Raw genomic sequence first — 20,506 nt, 5'->3', positions numbered from 1 at the left:
TTCTCATTTTAAAAGCTGTGCCCTTCACTGTGGTTGGGTGTATTTAGCACTTGGGATTACCCAAACAACAATAACCACAGACTCTTCTTTAAAAACGTGATGCAATTGCTGCCATGTTGATGCCTGCTGGTGTGGTCAGAATGTATGTGTGGCCATCATGTTCCAACAAGTGACTACTTGAGAGAATTAAAGCTGAGTAACCTGTGCATAGGTGCTCTGTCACTTAACTCCACCTCCAATGGTCCCTGAACCAGTATGCCCTACCTCTCTGATGGTAGTTGGGCAAAAACCACACCCCACTTTGACATAAAGGAAAGGCCATAACAGTTAGTACACCCAGATATCAGGCTGCTGCTAAGCAAAGATGAAGCTCCTTGCTGTCCTTGTACTCTGTTTGACCCTGGGTTTCAGCAGTAAGTCATTTATTTTTTAACCCATCTTTGCATTTTTATTATGATCATATTACAGGCAGAACAAGGATGTCAGTGTGTTTATAACACCAGTCTGTCCGGTTTGTTTCCAGATACGCTGGAATCATGTCAGGGACGATGTGGTTATGGAACAGATAGCAATTACTCGTGCCAGTGCCAGTCAGCAACTCATGGGCAAAGCTTTTTTTTTTTTAGTATATGTCCAGCAGGTGTCATTGTTGGGCTAGTCCATATAATGAACGGAGATTAAAAGGGTTCAGTTTGTTCATTCCCTAACTGCATCTGTTGCCTCTATGTTGAGTATAACCCAGTGGTGGAAGATGTATTTTGATACATGAAAGCAGCAATACTAGAGTATAAAGATACTCCAGCTTTCATTGTGGAAAGTTGATGTTTTATGGTTTGTGTGGTGATCTAAACAGCGGTTTAAATGTGATCTCTGACTCAAGCAGAGTTAAGTTGGACTATTTCACATACTGTTTTTAACGTGACTTATTTACATTCCTGTTATCTGTACTCTGACATCTCCAGTAACACACATATGTGCATGTATTTTGTAGATGTGGGTGGTACCGTAACTGATGCAGAGATCAAGTCTATCTCTGAGAGACTTTATTCTCTGGACTCAAACAAGGCTTCAGCCTCAGACTTGGTCATTGACCCTCAGGCTCTGGTGGCCGACTCTCAGACCAGCTCTGAGACAGATCGCTCCTCAAAGCCGTGAGAAAAGCCGTTTTATCAGCACAGCAATCTCTCGCTACATAGCAGTTTTTCTATGTCCTAAATCTTTTTTTTTCTGCTTTCAGCTTGTTCAGCTACCTGAATGAGAATGCTCTCTTCTCCAAGCCCACCTACGCTGCTCTGCTGTCTGTGCTGGACAACTACAACAGGATGACTGGACAGGCAGAGAACTTCAGCTCTCAGCAGCTGGCTGAGCAGGACAAGTTTGTCAGGGAAACTATGTCCAACACTCAGCTGGGACGGGAGCTGTTTGCTTTTCTCTACAACAAGGGTAAAACATTTCTATGCATGATATTTCACCTTCACGCATCCTCAGCAATACTTGAAGGTCGGGTACGGTTATCCTCGTGTGTTTTCAATGTCTGTGTTTATATCTTAAGGCATTTACAAATCAGAGGAAGACTTCATTCAGGACCTGAAGATGATGTGGTTTGGTCTGTACTCTCGCAACAACAACCAGCTGGACTCCAGCGGATTTGAGCACATCTTTGCAGGTTTGGACAGAGCAGATTTCTTTTGAACATCTTATTTATTTGAAAACATATTCTCTTTTTTGTACTATTTTAAAACCACATTCTCTAACAGGAGAGATCAAGGGAGGAAAGGTTTCCGGTTTCCACAACTGGATCCGGTTTTATCTTCTTGAAAAAAGTGGAAAGCTAAACTACTACAGCCACAGCTTCAATGGGCCTGTAAGCACTGATGATAAAAATCCTAAAATACTCTTTTAATTTACAAAGGGCGCTGCATTCATTTTTTTCTTTCTTGCTTCAGTGGACTACATTTCCTGATGTCTTGGGGATGCAGTTCATGTGGGACAGCTACTACAAGCAGGTTGGCTCTGCGGTCATTGGCTGCAGCCCGGAATTTGACTTTGCCATTTACAGCCTCTGCTACATCACTCGTCCTGGAAAACAGTGAGTAAATGTTCACATCCTGTGACGCCTTATTGAACGTGGATCTGTTCTCATTTCTGCTGTCTATCATCATCCTTAGGTGTCATCTAAGTGTGGGAGGGAAAACGCTCATTATTCAGACTTACACCTGGGATAATTCCTCCTATGGAGATGGGAAGAAGTTCATTGGCTCGGCCTATCCCGCATCCCCTTAAGGACTGACATTTCCCCCTAAACAATAAACAAATTGCAGAGCTGCCTGCAAGTGTTTCATTGCACTCATTATATAATTGTTTTGAAATCATTTTCCCAATAGTAGCATTTAAGTTCAAGTTCCCGAATTGAAAGATGTAATGTGATGTAAATTTGTCACAACCTTCCCTCCTGTATTAAAACAATACAGAGCAATAAATTAAAAAATACTTTATCTCCTAATGATGGTTTCTTTCTGATTATCTAGTTGCATAAACAAAACTGTAAACCAGCAATTAATCTGCAGTGAAACCTTTCAGAGAAGTCTCTCGGAGCATGAGAATGTGGCGATCTCCCAGGGGCACGATCAAGCTGTGCCTAATGGGGCAAAAAATGGGCGTTTACACACCGTGAGCGGGCACAACGCTGACACTAACCGTTCAGTCATAAGAGCGTGTGCACACTTGACACAATTGCTTATTGTCTTATGTAAGAGCAAAACAAAAAAACAGAAAACAAAATGCAGTCTTTTGCAGTATGAACTATAGAAACAAAGAGACATTAACAGATCTTGTTCTGCTTGACCTGCTCTGAACAGTAACCACCAGCTAAACCTGTTCTTATCAGCTGTCCATAAAGCTGCCAGTGTGTATAACTCCCCAGTGTGTGGGGTTAAGAATGTGTGTGTGTGTGTGTGTGTGTGTGTGTGTGTGTGTGTGTGTGTGTGTGTGTGTGTGTGTGTGTGTGTGTGTGTGTGTGTGTGTGTGTGCTTGTGCGTTTCTGCCTTTATAAATGGATGTGTATGTGTGTGTCCAGCTGGTATGGGGGTTGATTTTACTCTTTCACTCATCTAGGGTGACTAACAGGATAAATTCTGGTCTGCCGACAGAACAGGGGGGACACACTTGCTGCCCTGTTTAAAGAAAGTATTACAGGAGGTGGATCTGCCACTGATCCCATTGTCCACCAGTCTGTGTGCATTCATGCAAAACAAGAGCACAAGACCAGTCAGTCCGCAGGAAAACTCAGCCTTCAGCAATTCATCTGATTTAGGCCTCACATGTAGTCAAAGTGCTGCAGCAACATGACAATAAAGTTCGCCCAGGGAAGAATTTCTCTTGCTATTTTGTCAGACCATATTACATTTTCTTTGCTGGTGGCTCTGGAAATTAGAAGAGTAAATCTCCTCTCTTTTCACTCTGCCCTCTTTTTTAAGCCCCAGTGGAATCAAATTAAATCACAGTGGGGCAAATAAAAGGGGGAGAAAAAAAAAGATTCAATTGTTTCTTTTGTCACTCACACAACTTCATAATCAAATTATAGCTGGCCACCCGCCAGCGTGTCCTCGCATCTCCCTCAAATGGGCTTCTCCTGGCACATCTCGTGAGCCACCTGACTTTTGTTTTGTAATTATATTATCCCGCTCTCTCTTTCGCGTGTTGCGGCTAATGGCTGAGCGGGCTAGCCCAGCTGCACACGCAGAAACAAAGCTGCTTATGGGGGCCAGACAATGGGCCTGTGGAAAAGGGACGCCTGAAGGCGGTCAGCCAATGAGCACGCTCAACAGGGGGCCAGCAGGGGGTTTAGGAAAGGGTTAAAGGGGTTTAGGGTTCAGCCACAGGGAGAGGAGGAGGAGGGGAGGGGCGTGTATTTTACCCAGTGGTGGGGTCCATCAGTGAGATGGTTAGTAGAAAGACACATGGTCACCATCACCCCAGTCTCCCCAGGGTCGATCCTGGGCTGGAGGGAGGTTCAAGTTTGGCTTAGAAGACTGGCCATTTCTAAAGTTGATGGGGGACCATGAAATACAGAACAACATTCATTCTCTGGTGTTGTTTTGTACGTTTTCCAAACAATTTGAAGACCGTATTGTTATTGCTGTTACCGCTGGTATAGATGTTGAAATGGATACTGACATGTGCAAAGTGAGAGATACAATCTCAGTGCACCGATACAACCTACGGCCATATCAAATTACATGTTCACATTACATTTCTCATATGGAGAAAAAAAAAAACTTTTTAAAGGCTACACATGGGCTCTATCCTCATCCCCAAACATGAGAACGCGCACAAACACAAACAGACACACTGTCTTCATGCTGCGGCGCTGGCATCTCTCTATGGAATTCCAGTATGACAGATGGACAAAACCCACTTTCCCCACTGTCACACACAGAAACACTGGGGATTCAGAGGAAGGTCATGTCTGTGTGTGTACTGAAGTGAAGTTTTATCTGTCCTTCTTTTTTTTATTAAAACAAATTCCCGTCTCATACCTAGAGAAGGTGAGGAGTCCTCTGAGCATGCGAACATGCTGAGTGGGCTGAGCAGCCAGTGGAGAATAGATGAGCATCTGAGCCACAGACTGTTAAAATATGATATATGTTCAAGCAAAGACCATCTGCAGCAGGACTTCATCATGTGTGGCCAGCACACAGGGATCAGGGGACATCATGGCATACATACGAGCACCACTTGTCGAACATAAAGATCGGATAAAAACTGCAAGTAGGTTGCATTTAAATAGAATTATTAACAGGCTAGAAGAGAGAGAAGTTTTTCAAGTTTGGATCAAAGCTCTTAGAAGAATAATGAATAAAATTTATTCTGCTAGGTTGTTACAAAATGTTTTACAAGCATATGCAACGGGGACACGAGGCCTCAGCTATCATATTCCCCTGCCGGTTCCACTCTGGGGATGTAAGAGACCCAGCTCTGCTATTCCCATCTCAGGCTGCAGGTGTGGAATAGGACAGGAAAAGATGCGGGGGGAGGAGCATGGGGCAAGGTGGTCGACTTGGGAATGAATATAAAGTGAAAGCACATAGTTTGGAATTGCAGATTACCCTGTAAACTATGTTAAGCCCCTCTGTTAGAGCATGTGGTGCTCTTTTCCTAAATTGCATATACAGGGAGTGCAGAATTATTAGGCAAGTTGTATTTTTGAGGAATAATTTTATTATTGAACAACAATCATGTTCTCAATGAACCCAAAAAACTCATTAATATCAAAGCTGAATGTTTTTGGAAGTAGTTTTTAGTTTGTTTTTAGTTTTAGCTATTTTAGGGGGATATCTGTGTGTGCAGGTGACTATTACTGTGCATAATTATTAGGCAACTTAACAAAAAACAAATATATACCCATTTCAATCATTTATTTTTACCAGTGACACCAATATAACATCTCCACATTCACAAATATACATTTCTGACATTCAAAAACAAAACAAAAACAAATCAGCGACCAATATAGCCACCTTTCTTTGCAAGGACACTCAAAAGCCTGCCATCCATGGATTCTGTCAGTGTTTTGATCTGTTCACCATCAACATTGCGTGCAGCAGCAACCACAGCCTCCCAGACACTGTTCAGAGAGGTGTACTGTTTTCCCTCCTTGTAAATCTCACATTTGATGATGGACCACAGGTTCTCAATGGGGTTCAGATCAGGTGAACAAGGTGGCCATGTCATTAGTTTTTCTTCTTTTATACCCTTTCTTGCCAGCCACGCTGTGGAGTACTTGGACGCGTGTGATGGAGCATTGTCCTGCATGAAAATCATGTTTTTCTTGAAGGATGCAGACTTCTTCCTGTACCACTGCTTGAAGAAGGTGTCTTCCAGAAACTGGCAGTAGGACTGGGAGTTGAGCTTGACTCCATCCTCAACCCGAAAAGGCCCCACAAGCTCATCTTTGATGATACCAGCCCAAACCAGTACTCCACCTCCACCTTGCTGGCGTCTGAGTCGGACTGGAGCTCTCTGCCCTTTACCAATCCAGCCACGGGCCCATCCATCTGGCCCATCAAGACTCACTCTCATTTCATCAGTCCATAAAACCTTAGAAAAATCAGTCTTGAGATATTTCTTGGCCCAGTCTTGACGTTTCAGCTTGTGTGTCTTGTTCAGTGGTGGTCGTCTTTCAGCCTTTCTTACCTTGGCCATGTCTCTGAGTATTGCACACCTTGTGCTTTTGGGCACTCCAGTGATGTTGCAGCTCTGAAATATGGCCAAACTGGTGGCAAGTGGCATCTTGGTAGCTGCACGCTTGACTTTTCTGAGTTCATGGGCAGTTATTTTGCTCCTTGGTTTTTCCACACGCTTCTTGCGACCCTGTTGACTATTTTGAATGAAACGCCTGATTGTTCGATGATCACGCTTCAGAAGCTTTGCAATTTTGAGACTGCTGCATCCCTCTGCAAGATATCAGAATCAGAATCAGAATACTTTATCTCACTATTTTTGACTTTTCTGTGCCTGTCAAGTCCTTCTTTTGACCCATTTTGCCAAAGGAAAGGACGTTGCCTAATAGTTATGCACACCCGATATAGGGTGTTGATGTCATTAGACCACACCCCTTCTCATTACAGAGATGCACATCACCTAATATGCTTAATTGGTAGTAGGCTTTCCAGCCTATACAGCTTGGAGTAAGACAACATGCATGAAGAGGATGATGTGGACAAAATACTCATTAGCCTAATAATTCTGCACTCCCTGTACAGCATTCCCAATCTCACGCTCTCTCTTTTCTCCAGTTTAGAAAAATGACAACAATCAGCAAGACAATTTGTCATCCTCACTTTTTGGAGAACTTTGGATGGTTATGAGCATGCGTCTATTTACATCTGGATTGCTAACATTTTCTTTCCTTGAAATAATATGACTTTAAATCATTGTGTGAAATTTGCCACCTACTTGACGTTACCTGTATATTAGTCGAATAAAATGTCAAATATACAGTCACAAGTGTTTTAGTTGTAATTCTTAGTCAGCTGAAAAGTTAATGTAATCTGTATAATCATTATTAATTATTAATCATTATTAATCTAATCATTAGTATACCTCATCATATTCCCTTGTCTTTAAGACTTTCAGCCACGTTTCATGGTCCCCATCACTGAATAGAGTGACGTGGCTGAAGCGATACAGCAGGTTCTGCGGTCAACACTGAATAGAGCTAGCATCCATATAATTTTTTGTTTTTTGAGCAAATCAGAGTGAAAACTGTGTTGCAATTTGCTCAAACTACTGACATAAAAGTTCAATGCAATAAAAGAAATTACTGGACTTTTCAAATTCAAGGTTAACTTACAGCTATTGAATAATTCTGATAAGCGAAGACATTCATTCATTGTCAGTGAATGTGGGTTATGGTGCTAAGCCTCAATATTCAGACACCCATGTCCCGCAGAGAGGACGAGGGGGGCTGGAGCGAGTCTCGAAGTCACATTGCTCATTTAAGCGCACACCTCAGGAGACCAAACTTACCCCTTCTGGTCAGAGCGGCCTCTCAGTTGAGGTGAACTTGTTTAACAGCCTCATCTCCACAGCGCAAAGGGCCTATGCTGGACGAGGGGAATGGCTCAAACACCTGCTCACACGCATCTCCGAGCTGTCACATACAGTTAGGCTCACGCGACCGAGCGCGTCTCCCCTCCGTTCACTGACACCGTGCTGCGGATTTGGCGGCCGCCCTCGCGCCTCAACAAAGGCCCGGGCCTCCCCTGTTTGTCTCGACAATTTCAGTGAGCTTATGCACATCTCTCACACACGCGCTCGCGTGCGCGCAAGTCTTTGAGCTCCAGGGGCTACAGCCACGGGCCGGCCACGCGCGAGCCGAAGCGCGTCAACAGGAATTGGATGGGAGTGGGAAGAGGAGGAGCTTTAACGTGAAGGTTAAAACCCGGAGCCCCCTCAGAGTGACCCGCACTGAGAGGCTGAGCAGCTCCGCACAAGGAGACGCCACTGAACTTCAGCGCTGCTTGATGGACGGTGTGACCGAGCTGTGATCCGTGGAGAAAGGACAAATATCATCTGACAGACTTCCTGAGGCGGTCCCGGGACACATCAGCACCGGTATGTTTCATAGCGCAGCCGAGAGAGGCTCTGCGGGTCTCACATGTGAGTGAGTCAGTGTGGACACACTGTTTACACGTAATTTACATTTTAATGTATCTTACAGGCAACTTGCTTTCAGTTTAGAGTACCAGATTTTTTTGGCATAGGGATTTTATTTTGAACTAAAGCAAGTGCACGTAAAGTCAACAAGAAATTAATATATCTAATGAAAAAAGTACAAAAGGCTTATCTTAATATACTTCAGCAATAACTGCTTAGGCACGCAATTTGTGGGGAGACATTAATATTTCTGCCTTTGAAAATGTCTATTTGAATTCAGACTGAGCCCTCTGTCAGGCTACTGATCTGCGGGATGTCGATCTTTCATTTAATCCCATGGTCGTTGCTTCATCCACGGAGTAAATCCTGTGATGGCCCAGATTAAAGTCCTGTCGGTGACTTGCTGGGGCATTACCAGTTCACAAGTTGACCGGGATTACCCAAAGAACAAGGGAAGGGGAGAAGACGGGTAAAGCAGATAATACATATAGGGGAAAATTCATGTAGCTATAAAAGCATTAAAAGCCATCACCTCTCTCTGCAGCTGTAATGTTTGGCCAATCAGAAGTACATGAGGCTGAGAAGCGCGCATCAGGAACTGTCCGGTGCTGAAACCGTCGGCCCGTTTGAGGACTTATTTGTGCAAAAATAATGGTTTTAAAGGTTATTGATGTTTATTCCTTGTGACTTAAGACTTGTATTCACTAACCCCAGGTTACCACGGCCATCAGACCCCTTAATTCACCCCTTAACCTTCCCCAACCTTAACATCGTATAATCTTTCTGGGAGTCAAAGGAGCTTGCTAAGAAAAGCGTCTGGACTTCTTTAAGTTACTTGAAGACGTTTCACCTCTCATCCGAGAAGCTTCTTCAGTTCTAAGGTCAAATGGTGGAGAGTCCCAGATATCGCCACCATTTGACCTTAGAACTGAAGAAGCTTCTCGGATGAGAGGTGAAACGTCTTCAAGTAACTTAAAGAAGTCCAGACGCTTTTCTTTGCAAGCTCCTTTGACTACGATGACCTGGATGACTGAGAACCTTCACAGACAATCTTTCTGGGAAGTAAGTTAAGTTATGTTTCTAGATGAAAAGAACAGGAAAAGTATTTTTTCGCTAATCGAAAGATCTTACAGCAAAGAGAAGCAAACAGTGACAGAAATACACTAGATTTTTATACTTGGTCTTATACTTAATTTCTTTCATTTAATTTGCAAACTTTTGATTTTTTATTTCCACTTCCGTTGGTGAGGTTTAGGAACCAAATAGTGTTGGTTAGGTTTAGGAGATTATGCTAAAATATCCTTGAACAATATTAACCACCTGCTACATTTTGTAGTCATACATGATTAAAAAACAGTCAGAAATTAGTAACATTAGTGGCAATGTCATTACAAAATTATTTTATGATGCATTAAAAACATGATCCAGAAGAGATTACATGTTCCTTGAAAAACAAACGATAATACTGATGAGCATTTGTAGGAGGTGGGGCTGTTAATTATGGCTAACACACCTTTATTATGAAGCCAGGAAAGATAAACTGCTGATCACCTGCTGATTTATGAAGAGCTGTTTAATCCACTGGAACACTTATAATCTGAGACAGGTCCAGAATCACCAAGTTCAGTCCAAACAAAAGCTGCTAAGTATTCCTCTTTAGTGGTGCTAAAAAAAATTAAATAAATAAAATAAAAGTTAAAAGGAGCAAATTCACATGTGAAAAGGCTCTGATCAAAATATTACAGAAATAAATATATTTCAGTGCATTATAAATTATTCAGAATTTAGGTAATACTTATGTAGGATGACCTCAGTGACCAATAACCTAAAATATACATTCCAGTTTAATGCAATACTTTCAACAGCACATGACTTTAGGAAAAAACCCCAATATTTTGTATTATCATATGTTTAGGAAAAACAGATAACATTCATAGAATTTCAAAACAAATCCTAGTGTAAGTACAGTCACTGTATGTATTACAGTACTCATGTTGAATGCATTGCTTTATATAAAAGAAGAAGCTGGAAACCAACAACAACGAACTTGACAATGATGAATCTGAGGTCTAATAAACATTAGACCTCAAAATTATTACAGCATGTGTGTCACAAAGATGTTCTTTATTCTCTATTTTTTGGCAGATTGCTATGATGATAAAGCCATATGTTAGACAAGGGGAGGGTGAGGAGGTCGTCAGCCCTCTGCAGTGGATGGACGGAGACATGAGCTCACCTGATGGGGATCCATCGGCCCCATCGCACAGCTACAGAACAGGTGACATGATCCAACAGGCCAGAGAGATGGGGAGTGAGGACGCAGAGGAAGATGAGGAGGACAGAGAGGAAGGACCAGAGGATGAATCAAAACGACGAGGGCCTAAGAGAAAGAGGATGACCAAGGCCCGGCAGGAGCGTTTCCGTGCGAGGCGAATAAAAGCGAATGCCAGGGAGCGCTCGCGTATGCACGGCCTAAATGATGCACTTGAAAACCTGCGCACCATCATGCCCTGTCACTCCAAAACACAGAAGCTGTCCAAGATCGAGACGTTACGGCTGGCCCGCAACTACATCTGTGCTCTGTCTGAGGCTCTGGAGGGGGGCCTGTCCACAGAAAGCAGGGCTTTCATGGAAACGCTGTGTAAGGGACTGTCACAGCCCACGACCAACCTGGTTGCCGGCTGCTTACAGATGGGACCAGCTCCGGGTCCTGGGATGAGGCCTGAAGACAGACATGGAGGTCGGCCACCACCTACACTTGGTGGCATGGTGAGCTACTCCTCTCCAGGACTGCCAAGTCCCCCATATGGCACATTTGACTCAGCTCACCTGCTTCACTTGAGGGCGATGAAGGGAAGACCCTATGAGAATCACTCACCAAACGAGTACAATGCTGGTGGCGTGGGAACCCCTCCATATGACGGCCCGCCTACACCACCTCTCAGCATCAGTAGCAACCTGGTGGCCAAACAGGAGCCTTCACCTCACTACCCACCTTCCCACCGCTACTCTCCCACCCCTGTGGAGCAGGTGCTGTATCATACACATACCGGATATGATGTACACTTAGAGGGGCCATATGACTCCTATCATCCACCGCACATGCCTCCCCGACAGATTACATCTGTCTACAGAGACTGAGGAGGATCGGTTCCACATCAGCCTTCAGTACGACTTGAAGGATGGAGTCCCGTCCTTCACAAACACTCAGGCTGATTTAAAGAAGCTGGCTCTCTCTCAGTAGACAGACTGGTAGTCAAGCACTGTAGAATAGTTTGTTTTTTAACACTTGTGGAACATTTGCACAGTAGAGTAGCACTACTCAGCATTGCTAGTATTAGAAAATATTTGACTTAAACCAATAAATTGTTTTCCAAAACTCATTTACCAAATGATATAAGGACATAGCAGGCTGCTGCTGTCCAGCTGCCCGGGTACTGTAAAATAAGCACTTCTAATTAAGCTTTGGTAACACCAGATATTATTCCACATAAAGTATTTTTAATTTATTCGTTAATTTAAGATGGTGTAAATTAATTTTTTTCTGATGTGTGTGTTTTTGTTTTTTTTGTTTTTATTTGTACATATTTGTAGTCCAAGCTTTTCTTTGTCACTTAGACTCATCCATCTAATATCTTATCCTTGTTTTGTGTCCAGTTTTTTGTTCCATTATATTCAAGTTTCACACTTGAAACCATTCATTTGTGGGGATCAAGCTGATCTTCTGTGAGTAATGACCGAAGAGAGAGATATTTGTTTGTTTGTCTTTATTTTAAATTTTCTGTAATGTGGAGGTTTGCAAAGGGGATCGCGGAGAAGCAAAAATTGTAATTCTCAGGTTAAAATTGTAAAGAAACTGCAACATATGACTGTTTTTCTTTTCAGTCTTGTTTCCTTTGGGACAATTGATGTTATTAAAATACTGAAAGTTCAATTAAGTCTGTTTTTTCTTTTGTTTACTACTTGATGAAATGTTTTATTTTTAAGCATATATATTCATCAGAATCCATCGTTTAAACCAGGGGCGGAGCGGGGGGGTGGCTTACGGGGCTTAAGCCCGGGTTGTTTTGTCAGAAGCCCGGGGTATTTTGGAGTGTAATTTTTTCATAGTTAGATGCCTGGCTGACAACTGTATAAAACAAAAAGTACACACAATATTCGAAGCACATAGTGCACACTGTGGGAATTTACGACTGTGCATGAATCCCCCCCTGATATTGGTATGATCCAAGCTCAGGCACAAAGCGACTGAGCGAGGGGGCGGGGCAGCTGCTGCCCGTGAGTGCGCTGTTGGAGAAACGGAGCCAGCCATACTAAGGAGAGCTTAAGTTTGAGCAGGTACCAAAGCAAATCATTCGTACCATACAAATAATGTAAATATGACGGTGCATCACGAAAGATTGATATGAAACTGATCACTTGACCAATATTATTTTACTTGCTCTTCAAGTGAATCAACAAATGGCGAAATGAAAAGCCGAACAAATGCTATTTTTTAGAGAGTCTTAGCTTACGTGTGTTTATTTCATATTTTCAGTTCTTACCCTCCCCGACTAAATCGGTTTCAGTTATGTACTGAAATATAAGAATGGACATTAGAGGGTTCTTTCAAAGAAAAAACTCAGGTAAATGTTATTTTATATATTATGCTATGTATGTTGTTCAGTATATTTCTATGCAAAACAAGAGGGATTTCAGTACACAGCAGGATATTCACATTTGTAACCAGATATTTACATACACTTTAGGGAGAAAACGTAAAACATTTTTACTGTACAACATCAATTTAGAGTAAATTTTTGTTTTAGATAAATATTGAAATATATTTTGAATTAGTTAAATGTCAGAATAAAGAGAGACAGAGCTGTCTATTTTTTATCACTTTCATTAAATTTAGGAGTACATGTACACTAAGTTTATTGTTAATTAATAAGAAAACTCCAGACGATTCCATTCTGAGCTGAAGAAGCTTCTGATAGGTTAGTAGAGTCCATGTGAGTAAACTGGTGGCACAGCTGTGGATGCATATAAGGCAAAACACAGAGCCTGTTTCTTTGACATGGGAAAATCAAGAGATGTCAACCAAAACACCAGGAAAAGAATCGTGGAGCTCCATAAGTGTGGCTCAAGTTTGAATACAATTTGGTGCCATTTGCAATTAAAAAACACAGACAGTTTCTCTCTTTACTCTTAAAGTTAACAAATATGTTTTTATATTTATCAATCTAAAAAAATAAACATTTAGTCTGATTTGATGTTACAATTAAAAAAGTGTTTGTGTTTTGATCTGAAGAGTTCGTAAATATCTGGTTTCAACTGTAGATTTGATGATTGTCAGCACAAAGAGGGAGAGAGAGGAACAGAGAGAGAGAGAGAGGGAGAGCAGAATGAGGACAGAACAGAGATGAACAAGAGCAGGTAGACACACATGTTAGTCAAATGGTTGCTTACTAAAAGTATCACTGTATCATAGGTACTCATGTATCTCGTACCTAGTGTTTCTTTTTAGGTTTGCTATTTTTCAAATTCTATATTTATTAAGTTCTGCAGGCTTGTTTGCACAACAAGGCTAAATAATTATATAAACTTTTCTCAATCTAAATAGTGGACTTTGGTAGAATTAAATAAATAAGTGTAGAGCAGGTCTATGATGATTTTTAGTGCTACTATCATCTAGTTCTGATTCTGGTTCGGTCTTGGTTAAGTCCTCAGTAATCCTGCTTTTGAACTGTTGTAGTCCTGTTTTAATTCTGGATCAGTTCTGGGTCTGGTTGAATTGGGGTTTACTCCCTGTGTCTTGATACAGCCCCGACTTCGTTCTGTCTTGCTGCTCAATTAAAAAACTAGTTTAAGGTGTCCTGCATGTGTGATATATATATTTCCCTATATGAAGTCATTCTTTTTTGAACAAAACTCAAAACAAAGCCAATTAATCTTTCAGTCATTTCTACACCCCCCCCCCCCCCCCCCCTCAAAAAAAAAAATAAAATCCCACATGCATACTACCCTTTAGGGCTAAGCCCCGGGTGTTTCAAATGTCTGGCTCCTCCTCTGGTTTAAACACTACCAACATTAACACGCCTTGTTTACTTGCTACTTTGTTTCTCATTTTTCTCTCCAGATCTCTGTGGTTTAGCGGCACTAATCCCCGGTGCCGTCTTTTAATGAAGGACGAATGTGCGAGGCAGGATTGCAAGATAAAGATTTATGATTAACATGGCTGCCCGCCTTCTTAGGCTTTCTACTTCTCTGACATTGCGTTGGCATAATCCTGCCCTGACATCCACCCAGGCTGCAACTTAACACTTGTATTATACACATTTAATAAATACATTTCAAAAAACATTTGAAATGCTGGAATCAAATTTTAAAAGCCTGGAAATAAACAGCCAGAGTGAGAAAATGATGAAGATAAAAGCAAAAACAAGAGAGACCTGATTTGACAGCAGCCAGTCTTGCTTTATAGTCCTTGCTGGTCACTTTAAGGGCCACCCACTGAGAGGTCAGGGAGAGGGGTCAAGAGGTCATGGGTCAGTGGTGGGAATGGTCACTGAAGGAACACTGGTGACCAGTTTCTTCATCACGTTGCCGGTCATCTTTCTGCGTGTTTCTGCCCTGCCTTCATCTTTTCATTCAGAGCAGCGAGCGTTAAGTATGACGTTAGAGGTTATATTTTGGCTGAAATGCTCCTAATCCCGATAAACACGCTGATGAACATCCCACGCATGACCTGCACTGGGAAAAAATATATCGCTTTGTTTTCACAAGGATTAGTATAAGCCTGTGCGTGTATTTGTAATGCATTTGCACTACTAACCAGGAAAACCAGGGACTAACTTTGAGGGGGCAGGATGAATAACAAATAGCAGGACATCTCTCTGCTTGTTGGAGACACAGACGATCCCCAGACAATTAACATGCGGAGTGTTCCTACATGATAAATGATGGACGGCTGATCGACCAGCGTCTTGAAAAAGAAAAAGAAAAAAAAAAGTTTTGTGATTTAAAAAGGACACTTCTGTACACAGGAGAAAGAAAGGACTGCATTCACCCTTAACCTTTTGACCGTTGACCCCTCTGACATTTAATATCAACGATGCCTTTTATTGAATAAATGCAGAAACTGTTCACAGTGCCTCATTCACATGTGATGTTTTGAATAATTTCCCAATTATGTCAATTTTCCCAAAGGAAACTTGCAGCTTGGCAACATTTATATGAAAAAATTAGACAAATGCAACAATTCAAGCACAGTTTAAATCAAGCGCCATCAAGTCTTAGTAGTTAGAAAAGGGTTTCAGTCATATTTATGAAACCAATAAAGTTTTAAGAACAATAAGTGTATATATTTGTGTCACTCTAACATCATATGGAACAGTAGCTTCCTGCTGCCTGAATATAAGTACCAAATTATCTAAAGAATACGTGCTCACTTATGTGAATCCACAATTTGTGCGTCTGTGAGAGAGACGCACAAACTGTGGACCACCATCCACCTCACGTGTGGATGGTGGTTGTGTTATTTGGGATGAAACAGTATTAAGCAGCTGATCAGAGCTCAGTGTCTGAATGGTGTCATTTACTCGTTAATCCAGAGGAGAGAGGGGCAGTCAGTGCAGCAGCTCCTCTTCTCCATTTGATGCGCAACAGTATGCAGCTGCAGCGCTTACTCAGCTCAGCATCTAATGCACGGTTAAACAGATCCTGTTTTGGAAGAATTTGAAGAAAAATGAGTCTTCTGTTGTGAATATGCTCATTGTTATTTGTGTTTTATTAATTATTATTATGTTAGATGACAAGAGGTCAGGACAAAATCTATAATGAAGGAGGGAGGAATCTCACTGCCACCTAGTGGTAGATGTTCATTCCTGCAATATATGTATCAGCTGCATGAGATATAAGCATTTGGCCACTAGGTGTCAACATTACACAACTTCTACAGTCTTGGTCTTGACTGAAGTCTGTAAAGCATACTGTATTAATAAAAATACAACAACTGTTTGACAAAGACACATTTGGCATCGAGTGACTGGCATTCGTTTACAATGAAAACCCCTCAGACTAAATACGATGGAGATGAGATAATTTCTCAAATACTTCCTTTGCGATGACTGTGAAGGTAGACACATAACAAAAGAGACATTTGGTGAGAACTCCTCTGCTAAACACAGTGAGCCAGCAGAGTGAGCAGGGAGTGGGAATAGAATTAACCTATTTACAAGTAAACTGGTTGATGGAGTGTGTTTGGATGAGAATAATCAGGCTAATGAAGATACCTGGGGACTCTGCTCTATCAGAGAACTGCATGCTGTCCTCTCCATCCAGCAAGTGATCATATCAGAGTCTAATTATTTACCGTGAAAGGACATGAAAAAGGATTAATCAAGGAAATCTGACTGATTAAATCTTCAAAGCCAGCACTGAAGTGCATCGGCTATTAGGGAAGAAGGTTGTGGTTGGGGCTTTTATCCTTGAGGGGGGAAAATGAATGATCAAAAAAAGAAAAAAAGAGAAAGACAGTGCTCTCCAGGACTGTTGGCACACTGAGTAAAGGAGAGGAAAGAAACACAAAAAAATGGCTAGAAAAACAACACAGCTGGCACGATTTGAAGAAAAAGTGTTTTTTGATGCTTTTTAAAATGCTTTTTGGTAAACTTACCTTTGATTTTATGTGATAAGATTTTCAGAGTTAATGAGGCAAACAATGTGTTTTGTTTCTGATGAAAGTGGAAGCTAAATATTTAAGCACTCCCAGATGGCAGTAGTCTCTCCTAGCAGGACAATGCACACGTCAAAGAAAAATCTCAGGAACACCAGAAGGAACATCACTGGGAGCCTTATAGCACTGAGCTGGTCTCCAAATTCCTGAGAATGTGATATGATTAAGCATATTTAGGACTCAGTGGAATAAGACTGGAGCCCTACAACCCACAGCCCACTGGACCTGTATAACGTACTACCAGCATCCTGGTGTCAGACCTGATAGGACGACGCCATGAGGGCTCACAGGTCAGAGCAGGTTTAAGAAGATAATGTTAGCTTGTACAGCTGACTGGTGGACACATTATAAAGTGTTTTCAACCAGTTTTTAAAGATTTACCTTTGCATGTCATATATAAAAATTTCAAGAAATACTTCATATTTGTTTAACAATAAATATGTACAGATACAAATACAGTACAAATTTGTCAGACCATCTGCCATAAAAACAAGAAAACAAACATTTTTTAAATCTGAAACTCATTTAAAACTAAACATTGTGTTGTTAGTTTTATGGTTATGTTGTTATGTTATTCAAAAATATAATTTTAATTAAAACACTTAATTGCATTACTGCAATTATCATTACAGAAACATAAAAGCTGATTTTGGTATTTACCAAATCTGTTCATTTAGGGCATCTGTGGCATTAATTTGTGTTTACATATAAAACTATAATTGAGGTATAAGTATAGTTTACTAATTATAATTTTGCACTTTTACCTAAGAAAGAATCTTTTTTTAATTAATCTTAAATGGATAAGTTCTACTTGTAATTGAGTATTTTTACTGTCTCCTGTATTTATTTAAGTTTATAAATATTTTTTAAGCCGAATTAAAATGAATTTGTGTCAGTATAGTTCCAGTGGTCAGTGGTGTGGGAGAGAGGTTAGCCAAACCACATCTTTCTGCTCAAGTAAAAGTTTGTGGATTGAAGAAGAAGTTGCGTCAAACTAACCTGCTGCACACATGAAAGGAGAACAGAGACGTGAGCAAACACTGAAAATCCATATATAGATCACTGAGGGAGGAATGCAATGCACTGCATTACTCTGCAGGATGTTACGGTGAGCCATCTTATAAAGGTTTTATGACAGAGAGAGATTAGTTAAAGAGCAAAGGACAGGGCAGTCAGAAAATGTGTGTGTGTGTTGTGTGTGTGTGTGTAACTGTATCCGCTGATGAAATGTGCTTACTGCTCCAGTTTGTCGTCCTTCCTCACTGTCCCTCAACCTAACCCCTTATCTGGCATGGTGCCAGAAGCTGTTGGTGTGTTGCTTTGTCCGTAATAAACATGCAAATGAAATAAAAGTGAATATGTCTGCCTTAAATTAAACTGGGATATAAGTTTACATGAGCACATCCTTAGAAGAGTTATAAAGTGACCCTGCCAAGACTGACTGGACGCTACCATTAAGGCTTTTACAGCTTGCATTAAACACTTGGTGTTTTTAAATGGCCTGTCTCATTTACACAAGAGCACTTCACACACTCAGTGTCTTTAAACTGTTCACATCATTTTAATAGACTGTAGTTAGCCACGCATTTATTCCCCATATTCCTCAGGTGACTACTTGGAGCGCACAAGGCAGACTAGAGCTCAGACCGTTTAGTGTATCAGAATTAGACTGACATTTACTCGATATTGGGCCATGCGTCAATCTCACCTCAGCCCTTGCCTCCTTCTGCTCCACCTAATACTCCCCTACCTCTCCAAAATGACACTCGCAAGCACATTTAGGACATCTGATCTGAATCTACACCTTAACTGGCAGAAAGCAGGAAGCAACATGGTAGCGCACAGGAGTCCCACAGTATCATGTTTGTAAATTTTGTGTGACTATCTTCATCTCGCAGCCATCCACATTTAATTTCACCATCTCAGCTATACCAGTGCTTCGCTTTAGATGTTTCAGTAGGTGAGAAATGGAACTGGGTGGCAGAGAGGCTGAGAGTGTTTTGGATTTGCAGTGGATCAGCATTTTAAAGAAGGCCACCTAGTGTAAAATTTACCTCCTGATGTTCGGTGCGTGATGTGAGTGAAAAAACAGAGTGTGGCACCAGGAGGCTGATGTCCTCAGGAAGTTGCACAAGTGGAGACAATCAGTGCTTTGTCATCCCCACTATACCTCAGTGATTACTGACAAATCCGAACTTTTAATATCCTGATTAAAAGTTTGGAATGATGGAGACGGGAGAAAAAAAGAAACATTAAAACTGAAGTGCACCAGTTAAACTGGTCATTATGCACTATTTAAAGCTGCACCAGTTAATGTTTTGATAAAAATGTTGATTTAACCTGATTTTGCAGCTGTTTCTGTTCACTTCTTGCCGCTCTGACTGGATTATTTCCAGCAGATACTGATGGGTGTTTTCAGCTCTGATGAATTCAGAGTTGATACTCTGGCAGCTACAATTAATTTCTGCACAATCAAAGGACACAAGCAGAGCTAAAACAGAGCTTTTCCACAGTGTGTCTTCTGTGCTGTCTCCCTCCCCTCACCCCCAACGGCAGATGGCTGCCCCTCCCTGAGCCTGATTTCTTCCTGTTAAAAGGGCGTTTTTCCTTCCCACTGCCGCCAAGTGCTTGCTCATAGTGAGTTGGCTGGTTGTTTGGGTTTTTCTCTCTGCTATAGTAGGCTCTTGAACTGAGCTGAATTGAATTAAACTGAATTAAAAGAGAAACCAAATGAATGAATGTATGAATGCTTATGGTGGTATCGCACAGTCATACACTATATATAAAAGATGGAAGTTGCTATAGTTTTTTATTATGTTTTTGAAAACTTAACTCGATTGTTAACTTTTTTTATAAAACTTTTTATAGCTTGAAGCTTGAAGGATAAACCGCCCGCAGGGGCGTGCTGGGTGTTTTTATATATATATATATATATATATATATTTTATATATATTTATATATATATTTTATATATATATATAACTTTTATAAAATGGCAACTTAAATGCCTGCTTACTGACTGAAATAAATATAAAACGAGATTATTCGATATACTGATCTAAAGCATTTAATAGGGGTCTCACTTTTGCAAAAGTGCCCAAATTGAGGGCTGTTCAAAGATAATGATGTGAAGCTAAAATGTTGTAAATCTTCATAAAGTTTCTAGCAACTTAAATTCTTACATATTGTCCATCTGTAATATATATAAATAAGCCTTTCTGACACATTTGCCAAACTGAAATTCTTCAGCTTGTGGATAACAGGGACTGAACCGATAAGCAGAATCATCAAGCACATGTGGACAGAGCAGGATTTGAGCAAAGGGTTTTGACGATTGTGTAAATAACTCAGGCTTTGCTCATAACTCATTATAACAACCCGGTCATTCAACAAATGAGCGAACGAACCCTGTGGGGCAGAGCCATTTGTGTGGGAACCTGTTTCAAGATCAAACAAGCAAAAAGAATACACAGTTTATCTGTCCATAAGCCATCTGTTTCATCCACCAATTACACTTCCCTTTGCTTCACCATGTCAACAACTTCTTTCAAGTTTCAGTGACTTTCCACCATCTTCAAAACACACACACACAGTCCTTATTCCCTCTGATCTGCCATCCGTTGCTG

General features: G+C 41.1%; 2 protein-coding genes across 2 annotated transcripts; both read left to right on the top strand.

The window, feature by feature from the left end:
- Positions 1-331: 331 nt before the first annotated feature.
- On the top strand, positions 332-2,353 carry endou (endonuclease, polyU-specific). The gene is made up of 7 exons (XM_026166423.1): positions 332-413; positions 992-1,151; positions 1,238-1,443; positions 1,553-1,666; positions 1,758-1,864; positions 1,947-2,089; positions 2,169-2,353. Exons 1-7 carry the CDS (start codon positions 365-367, stop codon positions 2,281-2,283), a joined length of 894 nt encoding a protein of 297 aa, XP_026022208.1. The 5' UTR covers positions 332-364; the 3' UTR covers positions 2,284-2,353.
- A 5,596-nt stretch (positions 2,354-7,949) lies between these two features.
- On the top strand, positions 7,950-11,705 carry LOC113021711 (neurogenic differentiation factor 4-like). Its single transcript, XM_026166422.1, has 2 exons — positions 7,950-8,118; positions 10,306-11,705. Exon 2 carries the CDS (start codon positions 10,312-10,314, stop codon positions 11,299-11,301), a length of 990 nt encoding a protein of 329 aa, XP_026022207.1. The 5' UTR covers positions 7,950-8,118; positions 10,306-10,311; the 3' UTR covers positions 11,302-11,705.
- Positions 11,706-20,506: the final 8,801 nt, after the last annotated feature.

This window comes from Astatotilapia calliptera, chromosome 5 (genome assembly GCF_900246225.1).
Source record: "Astatotilapia calliptera chromosome 5, fAstCal1.2, whole genome shotgun sequence".
In the NCBI taxonomy this organism is placed as follows: Eukaryota; Metazoa; Chordata; class Actinopteri; order Cichliformes; family Cichlidae; genus Astatotilapia; species Astatotilapia calliptera.
This window is presented reverse-complemented; position numbering and strand designations above follow the sequence as displayed.

What these genes read in the sequence shown, in the direction of transcription:
- endou (XM_026166423.1), top strand. Translation starts at nt 365, where the DNA reads ATGAAGCTCCTTGCTGTCCTTGTACTCTGTTTGACCCTGGGTTTCAGC. An exon ending in TTTGACCCTGGGTTTCAGCA is followed by an intron (nt 414 to 991) that starts GTAAGTCATTTA and finishes TGTATTTTGTAG; the next exon opens with ATGTGGGTGGTACCGTAACT. An exon ending in ACAGATCGCTCCTCAAAGCC is followed by an intron (nt 1,152 to 1,237) that starts GTGAGAAAAGCC and finishes TTCTGCTTTCAG; the next exon opens with CTTGTTCAGCTACCTGAATG.
- LOC113021711 (XM_026166422.1), top strand. Translation starts at nt 10,312, where the DNA reads ATGATGATAAAGCCATATGTTAGACAAGGGGAGGGTGAGGAGGTCGTC.